Source organism: Rhipicephalus sanguineus, chromosome 3 (assembly GCF_013339695.2).
Source record: "Rhipicephalus sanguineus isolate Rsan-2018 chromosome 3, BIME_Rsan_1.4, whole genome shotgun sequence".
NCBI classification, from domain to species: Eukaryota; Metazoa; Arthropoda; class Arachnida; order Ixodida; family Ixodidae; genus Rhipicephalus; species Rhipicephalus sanguineus.
The window spans coordinates 174609672-174629074 of NC_051178.1; the positions used below are offsets into that span (position 1 = coordinate 174609672).

The window sequence follows — 19403 nt, forward strand, 5'->3', positions numbered from 1 at the left end:
AAGGGCCTATTATAGTGAGATCTTGACTTCCTTAACAGATCATTGCCTGCAAAGTGAAGGTTCAAATGCTCATGAGTATATCATCATAGACATGATAAGGTCCATGTGATGTTATTACAGCTACCTTATAGCAAGAAAAGCAGCCATTCATACTGAGAATATCTTTTCCTATAACATGGCAGTCAGGGGCCACACGTGGTTGTCTTGAACCCGGGTAACACTAACTGTGAGTAGTTGACTAGTGCGTCCGCCACACGTAAATCTGAAAGTAAAAGATGTCACCAATTTTCCTTCAGTTCAATGGTTACATATGGACAATAGTTACGTATGATTGTGCATAGTCACGCACAATCAAATTTCAACTTGTATTACAGAATGACAGAAAAAATGATTAATTAGATAAAAAAACCTCCCAGACAAGCGTGTAATAAAGCTGGCACCATGATATAGCGTCTCTAATTTTTCCTATGTCTTGCCGCAATGGCGGTACACATTTCGTGTAAATAAGATAGATGAATAAGGGTAGCCCAGTGAGCACATGTATTCAACTGTAGGACACACCATAACAGCGTAGCAAGAGAGCCTGAAGCCAGGTCGTGTGAAACAGCTTGTGTTTATGCATGACAATTTGTGGTCGTTCGGTGGCAGTCACTCACCGCATTGTATGCTCGAGGACATGAGCACATATCATTAATTTGTTATTTCATTCAATTTTCAATAAAATGTTATGTATTTGATATTCGATTCAATATTTTTAGCCACTATTTGGCACTATTCGATTTGAGATGAAATTTCATTATTCACACTCCCTGACAGAAAATATATATATATAGTACTAGCTTAAGTACAAGGAAGCACCTGATTTATTACAAACATAGGAATCATGACAGCAGCATCTCAAATCAACATCAGTCCAAGTACTAAAATTGGAAATGCCTTGCAACGGACAGTGGAAAAGGAGAGAAATACACAACACTAGTCACAGTCTTGGTGAAATGCTAGGGTGTTCTTTCCCTTGATTATGGTAGTTCTGTGCTACCTTTCGAACAAGCAACCACTCACAGTTTGTGAACTGTCCTCAGGCACACGATGCCCCAATGGACTCGTGTGCTCTGTCTGGATACGGAAAGGTCATGAAGGCCAGCATCGATCCAGTGCATAAGAAGCTTCTGAAACTTTGCAGGTTTTACTACGCCTTCTGAAGAATAGAGAAAAAAAAGAAACGGTGACATTGCAGCACTTCTGGGAGATAGAGAGAGAAGAAGAAATAAACTTCATTCAAAGAGTGGACTTCTAGGAGAAAGAAAAAATATACCTGAAGACTTCAACCAGTGCAGCAAGTCTCCTTGGAACTGAGACAACCGAAACAAATAGTTCTTCTCCTCCATCCATTCCACTGGGTGCCCAGACTCAACGCTGACCTAAGGTGATGAATACTGCATTAAGATATGTTGATGCACTACTTCATATGTGCATCAACATCAACTTTGTTTTATTTTTATAAGTTACTGTTATGATTGGCAGTGTGTTCTGCATAATAACTGCTTTTCCTATATCGACATATCTTTTATTTCTATTGAGATGCTTATCTGACACTTCTGGAACAATTATTTCTTCTTTATCACAAATTATCTTCCATATGTCTGCCTCTGACCATTGCTTGATATGTTCTTGTTTGGTATTTGTGTTCTATATTTAATATCTATCGTTCAAGTCTGAGTTATTTGTTTTCCATTTTACCTTTTACTTTTGCCCCTCCCTGTCTGCAATGTATACAGATGTACCTGGAGGGCATAATAAATATATGAATTAACACAGGCTTCTACAAAGCTTTGCAGGCCACATTTTGATATGTATACAGCACATACAGTCAACTACACCACATGTCAGAACACTGACATAATACAGGCAGGAAGCTTCCCAGTTGCCCAGTGCTTTGAAATTGCAGATTCCCATAACACCCCGTACATTAACAAGTCTGATCCTATATTGCACCACAAGACATGATTTGAGATCCAACAGCTTTGAATCTCAAATGTTAATTAGCCAAGGTAATTTTCTAAAGCATAATCTCACCTTCTGTGAAGTGCCATCGGCGTGTTTCACTTCTGTTACCTCCGATTCCGAAAGAAAGAGTTCATCTTGTGTTGAATACCATCCTTTGTATATTCCCGTGTATATCCACCCTTTATCCTGCAGCGTTTTCTGTGAAATATGAAAAAAAAAAAAAGCCCTTAAGTTGCCTATTTCTCAGCAACGTTATGCTGGATTAGTTTAGCGTACCCAAAAGTGCTCGACACATTTCTTGTGCCGATCCTCCGTTGTGCGAACGTAGTCCGTGTAAGTGATGCCCGTGTTGTCGAACAGATCCTGCAAAGTGTCACGACATGTGAAGTAGCACGAAAAGATAGCCACGAAACAAAACAGTTGTGCCACAACGTGTATGTATACCTTGAACTGCTTCGAAACTTCACTGCAGAACGTCCGTTCATCTTGCTTTGCCCTTGACGCCGCCTGCTGGATCTGTAAAATGAAGATAAGCAAAAAGGCCATTTTGAAAATCGATAGCCCTTCTCAAATCACAGTACTGAGATTGATTGAAAACAATGTTGCATTTCTAAAGTATTTTTGAAACACTGGCTGCTATTTCGCGGAAAATTTAACTAGAATGCTGTGTTCTTACAAAGGTGAAGTAAGCACACCAAAAAATCAGAAAAATGTCGCGCAAAATTTTCGTTTATTCACACAAATAAATATACCACTTGCTTGCCAATTAGTCAGTAGTTGGAAATACCATGCCCAAATGGATCTCAAGTGGAACCAGTTAGTTCATAAAAACTTCCAACTGGGATCAGTTGCTTGCGAACTGGTCAGTAGTTGGAAATACCACTCCCAGTTGGATCCCAACTGGAATCAGTTTATTTCCACTTAGGCTGCAACGGGGACCAGTTGAATCCTAGTCAGCATCCACCACAGACCAGTTGCATTTAGACTGGGACCACTTCATTACCAGATAGAACCACTTGAAACCAGTTATAACCACTTAATTGAGTTCCAAGTTTAGGATTTTCACCCGCTTAACCTTGGTTCAGCGCCCTGGCTACGTAGAATGCCCAGCTAACTAAGGCTTTTAATCGAGAGCGTTCTAAAGCGTAATTTATTGTGAACGACAGTTCCGTTGCAGACAGGAAGCTACTGTCTTCAAAAATTAGCATTTCCGAGGCCATATTTTAGTTTCGGTACTCTGCACGCTACGCTTACCTTTAGACCATGTTCGTCCGTGCCAGTCGAGAATATCGTTTCTTGTTTAGGATTCAGCAACCTGTGAAGCCTGTGAATGGCGTCTGCCAAGACGACTGTGTGATGGTGACCAAGATGAGGTCCTACAACGAGAAAAGAAAGCCGATGCGACCTAAGCAAAACTGGCGGTCAATGTTGTCCATTTTGAAACAAACGTTAAGCGTCCGTGGAAATCGAAAACGCATTGTCCGCCGCACCTGAATTTACGTAAAATATTGGTGTCGTTATGAAGTACCGTGATGACCCCATGAGCACACAAACGCGTGAACTCTCTACGAGTTCATGTGCATGGACATGTGCACGGAAAAGCGTGCTTGCCGGCACGCGTGGAAATATACCGTTTTGTAAGCGCACGGACAACTTCAGAACCTGCAGTGTTGTATTGCTTTCAGTTTCACTTTCGGTTTCGCGAGTTTGTGATACAAAGGAAAGTGACTTGTGGAAGATAGGAGGCTGCTGTCAAACAATAATTTCATTTAGTTCAATAAATCGCCTACTTTACTGTACAGTTGTATTTCCAGGCATGGTTACGATGGTCTAAACTGCACATTGAGTGGATCTTTATCATCTCTTCTACTTGCTCACCTAATACCGCTAATATTTACTCATGTATTTATGTAATCGTGAAGGTTTGAAAACGCTAATGAGACTCATAATCTTATCTTGCTCGGTGTCAAATTTTCAAGTTTTCCAGGCCCTACTCCAACATACGTTTCTTGTTTTGGTGCCAGTTTCTCTCGCGAGCCGCTAGGACAAGTTCGCGTAAGTGTAGCGTAATCATAATGGTTGGTGAGGTGACTCGCGCTATTTATTTAACTAATTGAATTAAAGGAATGGCCGCGATGCTTTCTCAGTACAGTACATCAGGATTCTGTAAGTGACCTTTGCGTTGTGTTTACGCAAAGTGCCGTACCATGTCGAGTTCGGGGCGTCTCCTACTTTCCGTTCTAAGCGAGGTGCTAGTTAGCACACGTTTTGTGCAGAATTATTATTACAGCTGACATTTACTGTGTATTTTCTGTGCGTCTATCGATTTCAGACAAGGCTCCGGTGTCCAAGGGGCTGCTAGGTTCCATATTTCTCACATCGTGTGCGCTCAACACGCCAATACTCTCCCAGTTTAGGCATTATGTCCTGTACGACATCTCCGACATCGTTGACAGGGGAGAGGTGAGCTTTCATTGTTTTTCCATCACGAGTGCACATCGCGTTCGTGTCACCGCTTAGCGGCATCATTTTGATAACTGCGTGTCGCTGTGCCACTAATGGTACTGCTTCTCTTTTTGTTGCCTTCTAGTTTTGGAGGCTAGTCACGTCGAAAGTGTGCTTTCTGGACACGAAAGACTTGGTGTGCGGATCGCTCCTTATCTACTATTTCCGGATATTTGAACGGCGCTATGGCTCGCGAAAGTTTGCGGTAAGTACTGTGGAAACTAACACTGAGTACCAGTTCTTTTTCCGGAGATGTGTACATAAACTTGGTGTTCTCGTTTGCTCACCGTTTTCCAGTCATTCCTGTTGACTGCATCGGCAGTGGCCACACTTTTGGAGCTTGCATCTATATACGCGCTGAGGCATTTTGAAGTCCCACTGTCACCGTTTCCCAGTGGACCGTAAGTGCACAGCTGCCCGTAAGACTGTTGTTGCTGTACATCGCAGATGCAGTATAACCTCGTTCATACGCTATTTTCTTTTTTCTTTTTTGAAAAAAGAAAGAAAAAAAAACGCGGGGAAAAACGTATCATCCGGGAAGACGTACAACCTGAATTCACTAAAACATTTCGTAGTTTCCCTTCATGACGATAGCGCGAATGTTGGTACTTGGAAATCCTACGAAACGGGAACGTATCAACGAGGTTCTACTTAGTACCTGCTTGCCCATGCTAGTAACACGCGCAACAGGTTATATAAATAGCTCTGTGCTGTAACATTGTTTAATGTTAATGGGAGTTGACATTGAATTGCTTCATCATGTCGACAGTGTTGAAGCGATCAGCAGTGGTCGTCCATACCCATGAAACACGAAACCTTTATAAAACGTTTTATAGAGGTTCATAGAGGTTTTAAATGTTTTAAGGACGTTTTCTAGAAGTTATGTGTTTCATGGGTATTTGCTGGCACATGTTTGTAATGGTACCGGATATGTACGCCCTCCAGCAAAAGTTAACAGGACACTAAAAACTATATTCTCGCTCTGCCTGGGAACATAGCCTCCAATTAAATGTTCCAGCCTGTAGCAGTCATTGCGATGTATACATCTACCTGCTAGGTTAGGAGCATCATGCACTATCATAGCAGAAATTCACATTTTCAGTGAAGCCCACATCCTGTGAACTTTTGCCGTCTGGTGCACAGACATGCTTAGCATGGACATATACAGACATGCAACACATATGCATTGTTGTACGACATGATGGTGTTGCCTTGCCAAGGCACCCAATGAATGCGGTTAAAGCTGTAGAGCATTTTATTTTCATTCTGGCTTGTGGTAGCCACATTTCAGTGGACACAGAATTGAAAAACGTTTAAGACACTTCAGGATGGTCGAAATTTATTTGAAGCCCTTTGCTGCAGCTAACCCGCTGTGCAGTTTCGACGCATTAAACCTCGTAATTTAATTTAATTGATTTCAGTTCGCATGTTGATAGTATTAATTATATTCTTCCATCTTTGTTTGCTAATAATCTTTTATAACAGTAGAATCCACTTAAACTGCGGCCTTATTCTCAGCAAACCACTTTTGTAAATGCTATCACTTTCATAAGACAAATGTTGGACACGTCCAGCTATCTGTGGGCCACAGCAGTCTGGCACTGTGTTAACCATGCTAAGATAGCGAGCCAGAGACATTGCACACCCAGCGCTATCTCGTGAAACTTCAAGGAAGTTAAAGGTTAAAGTACTGTTCGACTGTACTTCACAAAAAGACGTGTTGTGCCTTAATCGGAATGTGTTACCCATGTGCCTACTATGGGTGACAAACCAAAGCTGATACAGTTGTTTCATTTATCCAGCATTTTCATGTAAGTGAATTTCATTTGTGCTCAGCCGACACTGTGTTTGCTTTGTGTGCTTCTTTTATTGCTCCCCTATAAAGATGCCTGACTGTACACTTTGCCAACTAATGCTTTCCGATTTCTTGCAGCTATGCATTAGTGTTTTCCCTTTTTGTGAACTACCTCCTTGATATCCCACGAGTGACCCAGTCATATGTGCTGGGTATACCTGTCACAGGGAAAACGCTCACATACCTGCTTGGGCTACAGGTGCGTTCTTTACATAATCCTCTGTGTGTATTATCGGAATGTGTAAGACACATTTAGACTCAACATTTCCAGCATAAATATTCAAGCTTTTTTAGATCTAGTACACCATAGGAACAGCTTCCTACAGACGCATTTTATATACTAACCCTCTCATTTGAAGGGGTCATGTGAACATTACTTTGATGCTACTAATTTGTCTCTACATTCATTCTTGGCTTGTCAAATAAATAAAAGCAAAAGTAAAAATTGATAAATAGAAAATATTACATTTAAAATCAGCTTGATGTAGAAGGTAGATTGTCAGTCAAAGAGTGTCAGCAGTAAATAGGTGCGTGGCGCTGGTACTTGATAAAAGATTTCATTGTGCATCATTTGTTTTCTGGTGGAGTCACTAATTAGGATCGGTATAAAACATACTTGGGTAGTTTTTATACAGGACTCATGATTCCATGTAAACATAGCACTGTATTTTTGTGCAGACATCATAGTTCTATTCGGCGATGTCTCCTGTGTACTAAACCTCTGCATTGGGACAATGCTATCAGGGCTCCTTCACGCGTTATCTTCTCTAGATAGTGTGAAACCTGTAATCAATGCACGAAACATTTTTACTTGCTTTTCCTGTCCACTCCTCCCATGATAACATTGTTGTGAAAGACAGTTTTGGGTGCATGTGTCGAATCCTGGGGGACAACAGTGTGTAGTGCAAAATCTAGGTATTGTGTGTAATTGCATGAAGTGCGTCTTGCTTGTGTCGTGCCAGTCTCTGACATCTCATCACAATCTTTTCACTTATTTAGGTACTTAGCACTTCCAAGGAGACAGCAATCTGTGGGCTGTGTTCATTGGTGAGTAGATTCTTGTGTTCCTCGTGGTGGCAAGTCAATATGATTTTGAGTTGTAGTGCACAAAGTTTATACTGCAAACCTCATGTCCATTCTAATCCTGGGGCCTGCTTCATGCTGCAGGTAGCCTGCAATCTTCAGGGGCATATCTAATACACATCTGTCGTAGAAATTCAAACATACATGGTCACACGCTAGCTTTTATACTCTGTTCCAGAAGTTCCGTGCAGCACTGTGGAAGCTACAGGCCTTCTCAACCAATCAGGAGGGCGAGCACATCTAAGTGTATCCTTCCGCGCCCTGTCATCTGCTAGCGGCGAGCGCTGCAGCGAAAGCGGCAAGAGCGTCTCGGGACGCTGTGCAAACTGCGCAGTGAGATGAGCTGTAATTGTGAAAGCGGTTACATATTCTCCTCGGCACCGTAAAGCGCGCGTCTTCGAGATACTTGCACGATATCGCACAGGTGAACCAGGCGCCGCCATTTGACTAAGGCGTGACCAAATCTGCCACCGCGGACTAATCACAACCAAGACTGGGTCCTCGCGGCGCTGTGGACGCTCGGGCTGTGCGGACTACTCATAAAAGTTTAGACAGTGTCGTACCATTCCTTGGTACTTTATAAGTAAAAACGTAACACATACGAGCCACAACAGCGTTATTTCTTTTCGTCATTTGCATGTTATAACACGTACAAGCAAGAACTCTTTCTCAGTATCATGGAGCCACCAAAATTGTTTTATACAGAAAATGCCGACAAAATCGTCATACAAATCACAGCTACAACACGCAGCGAAGCCTAAGTAAAATCCTCCGACCGAGACCGCTTGCAAAAGCCATGAGGACAAACAACGGGCTACGTATATGGGGCACTACATCTCGCTTCGCAACAACCTGCGCTCGAGGGTCGTGTAGCCTTGGCTCTGCTGCACGGAACTTCTGGACAGAGTATAGTATGAAGTGGAAATTAGGCTTTTTAACATGCATGGCTGCTGATTCCTGCGAAGTTGTCGGGGGATTAGACACTGCAACATATGGATTGCACTTGACAAGTACATGTGAGGTGGGCTTTTCTGCAGGTGGCCGGGGTGATATGCCGCTGGAACTTGCTCTGGGTGGGCTCAGTACTGCGGGTGCCCAGTTGGATGGCCCGGCTGTGTGGAGCGACAATTGGGAGGCTGATGCGCTCATCGCCGCCTCGGGAGGAGCCCTTCATGGGAGCCACCCTCGACATCCAACGGCAGCAGCAGGCCGAGATGCTCGAGCGGCAGCTGCTCCTGCAGCACGCAAGGGGCTCCCGGACACCTCCTCACATGGCCGCAGCTGCCATGGGCATGGTGGGTTGTGCTCACACTTGTTGTATGTGCTCTTACATGTGCTACTATAGTGAAAAATATATCGGTTTAGACTGATAAGTTATTCTTTCAGACATTTATTTTTGTTAAGTTTGCCATCAAAGGTTTATAATTAAAGAGTAAAATTAATGTCAGTGTTTCATTCCTAAATTTTGCTCCAAAGGGTAGAGGTGCGGGCTAGTTGGTACTGCATTATTTTTGGTGAAATAGCACGGAAAAATTACAAAAGATGAAAGGGGACGACAACGAAAGGGGTTGTACTGAAATCTCAGCACCCTAATGTCGTTGTGATGTAATGCTTTCAATGTATCTTCATTTATTTGCTTGTATTTTCGCCACATCTCGATAAAAGAGTCTGAAACTTGCCACGTTAAGTGTCTGGCTCTCTCAAAAAACAATGTAATTTATCTTTATCTATAAATAATTATGTAACCTAGCAGATGCCATCAAATATATATGACCTTGTGGCTAGCTGGTGCAGGAACCTCAAGGCAGTGGCACCATCTGTGTTTTCTTTTTGTGTGTTTTCTTCTTTGGTTTTCTTGCTTGCCGAACATCTTGTGGCAAGATTGGTGCTTTTGGTATTTTGAAAAGGTAACTCACCAATTCAAACAAAATTGTTTGTTTTTTTGGATTCCCATTAAAGGCCATTGACATACATGGCCTGCAAACTTTCCCTAATTTTTTGGAAAGTTTTAAGAATTTCAGCTTATTCTATAAATAACATTATCTAAGGCAAATTTCTTTTGTTAGAAAGCTTGGGGGCAGTGCAAGACTGGTAGAAAATGATTGTAAAGATGAAAACCATTACAGTAGCTACGTTGCCTTCCCATGTAAGCACAAGGCAACACATACCAAAGGGATATTTATTTCGTGCAAGTTTATTGTGACAAATTCCCAAACGTGGTGAAATTGGCTACATTACGGCAATTTAAGAAGCAAGTGTTACCCTAGAAATCAATCATTCGCTTGTCAATTGGTTCTAGAGGTAAATAAATCTTTGACGCAGTGTGCAAGCATCTCACAGAAGGTGTGCACTCGGGGCAATGAAGTGATCTGTCGCTAGTGTTATTCAACGTAAAATTTTTGTCTTGAACATAAAAATGGTGCAGAAGCAATATCACCTTGTCTGGATCTGCAGAGTGCTTCGTATTGCTTGTGCCAGTGCTAGTGTATGCCCTAAATTTTCAAGAACTTCATTGTCTTTTTGATTGGCATTATTGCTCCCAATCATTTTTATTCATGGAAGACATGCAATGACCTGTTTTAAAGGTGTTACAATTAGAGCTGTGCGAATAGCAAAATTTTGGGTGCAAAGCGAATTTGAATATTGAAGTGTGAATGCGAATCGAATCGAATATTTTTTCGAATATTTCTAGAATATTTTTCTAATACTTCGAAGCGAAATTGCAGAAAAAAATTTGGAGAGGATTCCTAAGCATATTCTAATGAGATAGCAACATGAAAGTGTTTCTTTTCGCTAGGTTGATGAAGCACTGGCGGGGTGGTGTTTCATAGTTGTCTGATCAAGGATGAGGCAATGTAGAGGCCGAATTGTATTTATGTACATGATTTGGTGCAACCAAAGTGTTGCTGACAACACTTTAGACGTGATAGGCAAAGATGCCATTTCCTCAGCCTCTCCTCCTCTTTCAACTTCTGTGAAAGCCCAACTGATGTGGCGGACAAGGGTGTGCTCCCTTCAAGTCCGGAGTTCCAAATCTGCCTCGTAGACGTCGATATATGAGAACATCTGAAATTTTGAATGCTAAAAAGCTTCAGCTTCCGATTTTTCTGACTTCCTGCCTAAATTTCAGGTCCAAAACAGCATTAATTAAGCCCCCACCTCTGCCACATCATTCATCTCCTTGTTGGAACCAGCGTTTTCTTGAGTTAGTACATTTGCGACCATAGCAGAACTTGAAAGGCAGCTTTGCCGTAATACCGAGGTGTGATGAGGTGAAGCATATTGAAAATCTAGGGATCACTTCCAATTGGACGTTAACTGTGTCTTGGCAAAGTTCGACCGTAACGGAGCTTGAAAGGCAGCTTTGCCGCAATACGAGAGTGTAATGAGGTGAAGCGTATTGAAAATCTGAAGGGGTCACTTTTAATCGGACGCTGACTGCATTTGTTTTTGGGGAAGTTCGAATAGTAAAATTCCGGTGCGAATCGAATCGAATAGCACACACTATTCGAAAAATATTCGAAATTTCGAATATTCGCACACCCTTAGTTACAATTTCTTTTTTGCGATAATGTCCAGAGCCGACAGCAGATGGCACAAGGGTATGCAGAGCGGCTTGTTCCTAGCTTGGATGACCATGACGCCTGGAATAATATGCTCAATACAGAAGCTTACGGTAAGTTCTTCTCTCCTCATATAATTTCAAATATTTCTTCTTAGTACTTATTACATCCTTCCCTACCTCATTTCTGTGTCAATTATACCTCTGTCAAAGCAGTGGCGTTAAAGTTTGTGGCTACATTGATATTCATGCTATGTAGATATTTTGTTCATGCATATTGCTTGTTGTTTTTTTCTCTTGCTTTGAATCTTGTCTTTTCTTCGATCTGGAGATGCAGGGCAAGTTTTTTATGTGTTTTATTTGTTGCTTCTTGTTCGCCAATGTATGTAAACATGTTAGTGTTTTTTTCCTTCTAATGTGCCTGTGTTTTTTACCTTTTGCATGGCCCATGCACAGTATGGTATCCACTTTTCAATGCTCTGTGCAAAGATGCATCTGTCAAAACACAAGTTATTAAAACTTCTTAATATTCAGCTTGTTGCATGAGTCTGTTGCATAATTAGTGTAAGGTTCACAGCCCCATGTTTCAATTCCTAAATTTGATCATGGTTCTTATGCTCTGATAGACATACAACCCATCTGTTTGCGGGCATGATTACTTTGTGATTGCGAGTCATACATGTTCGAGAGGTACTAGGATGGTGTGTTATTTTCATTTAAGAACCGTCATGATAGCTGCAAATAGTACTTCTAAAACATTTGTTTTGTTGATTATTTGCCCACATTCAGAAAGCCGAAACAACATACCCAATGGCCACTCTACAGAGGAGCAGGTATGTTGTTCACATTTTTTTCCTACCTTGCATGTGTCATACGCCCTTGTCACCAAATTCCATTCAAGCAAGTGCAACGAAGATTGAAACCAATGTAATGAAACATGCAGCACACTCTTGCGTGCAATTTTCGTTTGTTAGCGTTACCATGACAATATTTTGGTCTGGTTTGCGCATTTTATACTAGATTCGTCTGCAGTAGACTCTTAGTAAACTGAAATATCTTAAGTGGAACTGCTGCTTAAATGGAACAACTTCCCCTAATATGGTTGGTTTCATACTTGGATTCTGCATCCCTGCCCCTCTCAGTAAACGGGACTCCTGTTAAATGGATCACATTTTCCTGGTCACTTCCATTCCATTTAACGAGAGTCTACTGCATTTATACAAGAACTGAAAGCACAGTGTACTGCAAGCCTGTTGGTAAATGATCAGACACTGGTGTAACACGGTGCGTATTCTTCTTGAACTTGCAAAGTAGTTTAAAGCATAATCAATTGACCATGCAACCCAGGGTTTTAGCTGTGCCTTGCATAGGGAAACTGAGAGAGCTTTCAATTTTGGCACGAGGTGTAGCTTGTTGCAATCCTTTTATGCTATGGTTTATTTGCTGTACTTTCTGAACTAGTATATCATGCAGGCTATACAAGTGTATAGCATAAATTTTGGAGGGACAGTCTACGTAGGCACATTGTATACAAATCTCTCTCTCTCTTTTCTTTTTGTGTTTGTGTGTGTGAGAGAGAGAGAAGGATCGGAAGGCATGTTTGACACAGATGAGGCCAATCTATAAAATTTTCCTGTGCTATAAATTGTATGGTGAAATCAGCTCTGCAATGATTATTGCTGTGTGTAAGCAATAATTGCAGCCCATACCAACACCTCGTGATATGCTTGCGAATGGTGCTTTTGATGCCGAAAGTTACTGCCTTTCAGTGCTTTGATTTGTGAACAAGTACATGTGCAAAACCTAATTCAAAACTGTGCACAATGCTTTTCCTGTATCTTCCTATATGCATATTCTTATATTTGCATAATGCAACTTCCTATATGAACAGTCCAAATCTTAGCGCAACTTGAAATGCAAGAACATTTGTGATGGCCCTGAAAATCCTGAGAAGCCTTCATGGCATTGCTGAAGCTCAATGTTGACTTCGCTCAAGAACTAGTGTTGGTTCAAGCACAGGAAATAGAATATGACGTTCTAGATTTTACCCGTATGAAGTAAAATAAAGCATCCTTGCTCTTACTCGCTGACAATAAAATGTTTGTTTACTAGGCTTGTGCGAATATTCGAACAAATATTACAGTATCCGAATTCGCTTCGAAACGAATTTAAATTATTCTAAATTTTGAAGTATTCGAAATGAATGAATAGACATAAAAACCACATTTAACCCCCTGTAAAGGTGGTTTCACTGAAATGAAGGGGTGCGGTGCCGTGAAGACACCTTTCCAGGAAAAATCCGCACCGCCGCGAAGTTTACTTCAAGGTTAAATGAACAATTACCCTCACATTGATTCATCAATTTTTTAAGTTTAAAAGCTTCTTATACCAGCTTATATGCTCTAAGTATAGTAAATTTTAAAATATAACATATTTTACAGGTTATCACTTGCATTCTACCGAATGTCAAATCCTGCTACTATTCAAAGTTCCTTCCACTTACCTTTGAACCAAAAAGAATGACATTTGCATATGCCTTGTTTCTATTTAAAAACATATTGTGCAGCTTAGTTGGGTCATGATAAATAAGCTCATTTTTCTTTATAATATGTCATATATACTATTCGAATGTGCATTGAGCCTAAAATTAACTATTCGCACAAGCCTATTGTTTACCTGTGGTATACTAGCTGCAAATAAGCTTAAAAACCATTTCCAGCGGTTTATCAAATTTTTTACACGTGTATACTGTCGTAACAGGGGTGTAGCGAGAAATTTTTCTTAGGGGAGGTATTCTCACTGCTGTTTACTCCCTTGCATCCTGTTGAGTTCACATCAAATGTCAGTCCAACCTTTTTGGCCGCATCATTATCATCTCTATTTCTATTCAAATTAATTGCTAGCCTGTGGTGCTACTTTGAGAGTACCGCAGGCACTATCAGGGTATTCATACTAAGCAAGAAAAGCCAGACCTATAGAAGTTTTCATCTTCAAGTACACATTATAAAATCTCTCGAAAGCTTTACCTCGATTTTGTGGCACTGAGGGTGAGTGCAGTTCTTTTGATTGAGTATTTGACTCACTGTTTCAAATACACTTTTTCATTGCAGGTTCAGACGCTCGTAGACATGGGCTTTGAGCGGCAGAACGTGGTCAGGGCCCTGAGGAACTCCAACAATGACGTGCATCTGGCCACCACATATCTTCTGAACGAGAGCTGAGACCGGCTTTTGTCGGAAGTTGTATTATAGACACAGCACGGACTGTGCGACGGTGACAGAGTGGCGCTGCGTGCAATAAACTAAGTTTTGTGGTTTCTGTTTACCCAAGGACTGTATCATATAACTGTGTTACAGCGCCTCGCATCAGCAATGGACGCATTGTCTCCTGCAGTACATTTGGTTGATGCTGCACTTCCTCCTGCAGAGGTTTTTCGAAGTTGGCTTTGCTGACAGTATTGCAATTGTGCACTGCAATGCCAGCGACCCAACGAGCACGAGGCTTGTTTGACACTTTGTAATTTTGCTTGTCATTTTGGACATGTAATGCAACAAAAGTAGTCCTGGCCAGCTTACTTGTGCATCTTTTCTATGTCCAGGCTGTTAAGACTTAACAAGCCTGCAAATTTGTGCAAGTGGGTTGGACAGACCTTGCATGATGTTGCATGTCGAACAATTCATAGTAGTCTGCTTGTACTTTCTCTCCTTTTTCTGCTTGGATTGAGTAACAGATTTTCTTACAGTCACCCTTAAACAAAGTAAACAAATAACCTCACGAAACATTTTTCTTTATATATAGACATTTTTCATATGTTAAAGCTTCATCTCAATGCCTCTGTGTTGGATATATTTAGGTGTTCTGCACATTGTACAGCTATACCATTTGTGCTGCATCATGCACATTAAATAGCTGACATTATGCTTCCAATGAAAATCACTTGAAATGCTTATGCAAAAACCTTTCATAGATAAATTCCTGACCGTGTACATTGGGTGACATACTGGGTTAGGGGTTATTGCAATTGCAGTGTTCTTAAAAGTATTGTTGTACCGAGCATGGGTAACTGACATAGCGTGTTATGAAGGCCCCAAGCTCTGAAAGAAGGTAAAAAAGTCCTGGCAACCCTTCACAAAGAGTGTTGAACCAAAACTTTCTTTTTTCACTGTTATTTTCGATCGGTTAAACTTCGGGGTGGAGAGAAAGCTGTTCAACCCAGCTGATGTTTTGCTTTACCAGCAAGAGTGGCAAGAAGAATGCATAAATTTATCTTGTACGATATCTCGATCGTGCTCTTGAGTTGCACAGAAAAAAATGATATGCATGCTGAAGTAGTTGCAAGGGGGAAAACATGTCACCTGTGCTGTTACATATATGTTACACCTACATACTATATATATATATATATATATATTTGGGGCACTATTTCATCTTCCCAAGCACCAATATAGCAGAATTTCATGATGTCCAGAAGAGCATCTCTGCACATCTTTGGCCCAAGACGGAGACAGACACACGTTCAATGCCTTCTTTGATAACACACATCTTTATTTGCTTTGCGGATAAGTTGCAACATTATAGTGCTTGTGGTACGTATATTCTATTTCCTCACAGTCTGCTTGTGCAGGTGGCAACCGGCACCTTTTTAACGACGTGCAGTCAAGTCCCGATTGCACACATATAAACACACTGGATGGAAGCTCTATGACTATCCGTACATGAGACAGTGGATTGACATTATGCGTGGCGGAACGTTGTACGCATGTAGCACTTACAAGCGTATGGATTGCTTGTAAAGAGAGTGATATACATAGTGTTCATGTAACGTCACAGACAGGAGACAGGTTATCTGCGCAGGTACCTCAACATGGCGGCCGCCACCGTGACTTTTTTTTATCTCATTAGAGCGTGTCTGTGCAGGTAGAGCGTTACTAGTACACTCTAGTGCAGGGGAGGACACCCAGTCGTTCGGTCCCCGCGTTCTTTTGTGCGTCCCCCGCTTTCTTCTGTTAGCCAGCCGCGCCAAGGGGGAACACAAAGGAACGCGAGCGTCGGGGTATGTAAGATGTGTGAGGTCACCGGCACTAATATGATGGCCAGCCGTCACCGTTTCTTGCTCCGCGCGTTCGAGCAAGAGTTTACGCAGCGTCTCAACCACCAGGTACCCCAAGATGGCGGCCACAGTGACATCAATGCACACTGTGTATGCCATGTCGATCCTGTACAGTGCTGCGAGCTGGCAAACGTCCGCCCGTAAGTTTTCAGTAATCGAGAAGTCACCTCATTTTATAGCGGAGCTGTAAATGGAGCACTTGCTTGATTTGCAGCGTCCGTCCACAAACAGGAAAAAAAAAAGACACGTGACCTCCTTCGAGGAAGCGATGACGTCATAGACATCGTCGATCGGTCGAAAGTGGGCCGATCCCGGAGGCTAAGTGGAGCGGTACACCTTTCGTACGTGTTTCACCGCGTCAGTCGCGTTTAGGCGCTGCGTTGGCGCCGTCGTTAAGCCGTCGTGCGTGGCGATGGGTCGACCGCGCGTTGCGATAACGCCCGAAGAGCAGCGCGTTTACAAAGAACGCCGATGAGAGCAGTGGCGGCAGTGCACCCGTCAGCTTCTCTAGTCATCCGCCTTCGCAAAGTGTTCAGACTTTTTTTTTTATGTAATAAACATTTCTAGATCGCTTTCTCTGGAAATCAAGCCACCTGTCCCATAAGTCTGCATGAACTTTTCTGGGGCCCTAACTGCTTTTTGCTTACGCAGGCTAAGCTAAACATTTTCTTTTTATTTAATTCTGTGCTTTACTAGCTAAAAGTAAAATATCATTGTTAAACACGTCGTAAAATGGGGACTCCGGGTTACTTTTGAGGACCTGGAGTTTTCGAAGATGCACCTCATTATCGCGCGGCCGAGAATAGAACCCGTGTCCTCGTGCTCAGCGGCGCAACGACACATCAGATAATTAAGTCACCGCAGCAGCTCACAATGAATCGAAACTCGAGGCTCTTCCGTACTCTTGCCATTAGGTTTTATGATAAGAAGTGCTATGTTCGGTATCAAGATATGCTGAAAACTACGAACATAGCACTTCGTAGTTTTCAGTATATCTTGATACCGAACAATGCTGCGTTTTAAAAGTCGGTCTACTGGGCTGTATATACTGTTGGTTGCTTTATGGGCTTTAGCATCCTAAACCAACGTATGGACCGCAAATGCACTGTGATAGAGAGGCTCGGACTATTTATTTATATGACGACTTAATTACTACGCGCTGAAAAAAAAAATAGCACGGGAGAGTATTTGCACTCCTTCGGGATGCAGCCGGACGTCGAACCAGCAAATTTATACTCGGCAGGAGAACATCAGTCACTGAGCCACCGCAACTCCGGTATAGTATTAAAAAATTAATTAATAAATAAGAAAAACAACGCCAATGTGTAGCTTTACAAATTCTCAAGCGTGCCTGTTTTACATGAAACGAACAACTAATACGTTGACATCTGTGTGGATATACCTTATAATTGTGCTGTATTGAACATGACCTACAACTCGCGAGCTGTAGCATGAGAGTGAAACGCGTCGACCTAGATAGTGGTAGCACCTGCGAACCTGATTGTTGAGGGCTGAAGCTTTAAAATTAAACAACCTTTTACTTTTTAATTTTTTTGTTTTGCCACGTGTGCCACGAATACCACGACACGTTGCCTCGATGAAGATCGCAATGCGAGGTTTGGTTCGACGCAAAAATTTGGACTAGTTGGTGGTAAGTGAACTTACACATCCTAACAGCGCAAAACAGTCACAGAAGGAAGATACACGTAAGCGTGTGTTTTCCTTTTGCGATTGTTGCTTTGAGTTGTTAAGATGTATAAGTTGGTTGACGTCGCTCTGCTGGCGGCATTCGTAGTACGGTGAACGGGCAGAAATGCAATAGCACCCCCCCCCCCCTTTTTTTTTTCTCTACATTGCCTCCCTGACACCTAGGGGCGCCCGAATGGTGGGAAAACATTCTGCCGCAACACCTGCGAACTTCTCTGGTAACCCGCGCTTGCTATTTCCTTATTCATTGTTGCTTGAAAACAACTTGAGTGTACCTCATGTTGGAGCTTTCGATTCCCGCCACGTCTTATTGTGCCTTCTCAACGGCAAGCTGACTTCACTGCGCAAACTAGTGTAGTGCGACAAAGCGAACACGCTCGGAGGCGCGGCAGTTCGGAGGCATTTCAAAACTTGTCTCGAACAGTGACTCCTTGTGGAACAGACTGCAACAGCGATACGCGGTTTTTGACTCTCATTATTGTGATCGCAGGTATGTTTGTTCATGTTTCATAAGTAAACGGTAAAATTTTGTAGCCGTTCCGCTTGATGTTGATATAAGCCAAAAAAAGAAGTTTTCGCGTATGCTTCGTCTCGGTATATAAAGATTTTGTAAACAAGCTGTAACCACGAGCTTTTTTTCCCCGCTTACTTAATTCATTACAGAACATGCTTAATCGTAAAGTACATCAATTTTTCGTGCATTTGACATGTTTTCTAGTCTAACCATATGTGTTGTTCCCATGGATGAACTAGAGTGAATGACGACAGTGTCCCTCTTCAGTACGTAAAAGTATATGCATGCAAGAAACGGTTGCGAAGGTCATTGAATGTCACATCCGGCCTATTCTGATGCAACAGTTTCCTGGAATTGGCGCTTTGCAGACTTCACTGAATAGGACGCTCTAGCTTCGCCACTAAAAGTACTACTACTGTTATTTTGTACATCTGTAGCTGATCACTGTTTTGAAACCATTGAAAAATACGAAGTGAAATACGATATTCCCGCGTTGTACAGGCGAAAAGTACGTGCTTTGATCTCACTCACTCTCTCGGGCCTCTTGAGTTTTATCCACAGATGCGTTGTTTGCAGTTCTTATAAGTTATTCGATAAATGGCAATGCGAGCTTGTTGGTAACGCATCTTGAATCAGTTTTCCGTAACGCGAGCGAAATACAGTACATAAGAAAACGCATAAGGACGCACATGGCGCTGTGTGTTCTTTTGTGTTTTCGTGTGTCTAGTCTTTTACTCGCACTTAGGAAAAGCTGTACGATGAATTTTGTTTATTTCTTTTAAATGCGATCATCCAGTGATCTAGCCTGACTTTTCGCTTACCCCCCTCTTCTTTTATTGCCAGTTTTATTTCTTCGTGTTCACTTTTCTGAAGTCATTGTCCCACATTGTGTGGCGTACGTGCCATGTTCTTAAAGGATCATCAAATCTGGAAGAGAGCGAGACCGTACACGCAGATCACTATAGTTGTCCAGCTTCATATTGGCAAGCTATAAAAAAGAGCGAACATCTCCTGTTCAAAGAGGCGAACCAATCGATTGACTAGCACGCTTGAAACACGT

The 19403-nt window shown here is 42.0% G+C and overlaps 2 protein-coding genes across 2 annotated transcripts in view; one reads left to right on the forward strand and one right to left on the reverse strand.

Annotated features, from left to right (window-relative positions):
- The window catches only part of LOC119386109 (methionine--tRNA ligase, mitochondrial-like), an 8684-nt gene extending 5059 nt beyond the window's left edge, over positions 1 to 3625 (reverse strand). Inside the window, exons 1-8 of the mRNA XM_037653455.2 lie at positions 3498 to 3625; positions 3262 to 3383; positions 2452 to 2523; positions 2284 to 2370; positions 2077 to 2205; positions 1316 to 1421; positions 1063 to 1198; positions 226 to 262 (exon numbers count right to left, since the gene is read on the reverse strand). Coding sequence (XP_037509383.2) covers positions 226 to 262; positions 1063 to 1198; positions 1316 to 1421; positions 2077 to 2205; positions 2284 to 2370; positions 2452 to 2523; positions 3262 to 3383; positions 3498 to 3549 — 741 coding nt within the window. The 5' untranslated portion in view covers positions 3550 to 3625. The remainder of the gene's footprint in view (positions 1 to 225; positions 263 to 1062; positions 1199 to 1315; positions 1422 to 2076; positions 2206 to 2283; positions 2371 to 2451; positions 2524 to 3261; positions 3384 to 3497) is intronic.
- Positions 3626 to 4023: 398 nt separating this feature from the next.
- LOC119387708 (ubiquitin-associated domain-containing protein 2-like) lies at positions 4024 to 14336 on the forward strand. Its single transcript, XM_037655187.2, has 10 exons — positions 4024 to 4173; positions 4340 to 4470; positions 4598 to 4717; positions 4810 to 4913; positions 6446 to 6566; positions 7367 to 7414; positions 8488 to 8745; positions 11030 to 11126; positions 11802 to 11845; positions 14123 to 14336. Exons 1-10 carry the CDS (start codon positions 4134 to 4136, stop codon positions 14231 to 14233), a joined length of 1074 nt encoding a protein of 357 aa, XP_037511115.1. The 5' UTR covers positions 4024 to 4133; the 3' UTR covers positions 14234 to 14336.
- The last annotated feature ends 5067 nt before the right edge of the window (positions 14337 to 19403 follow it).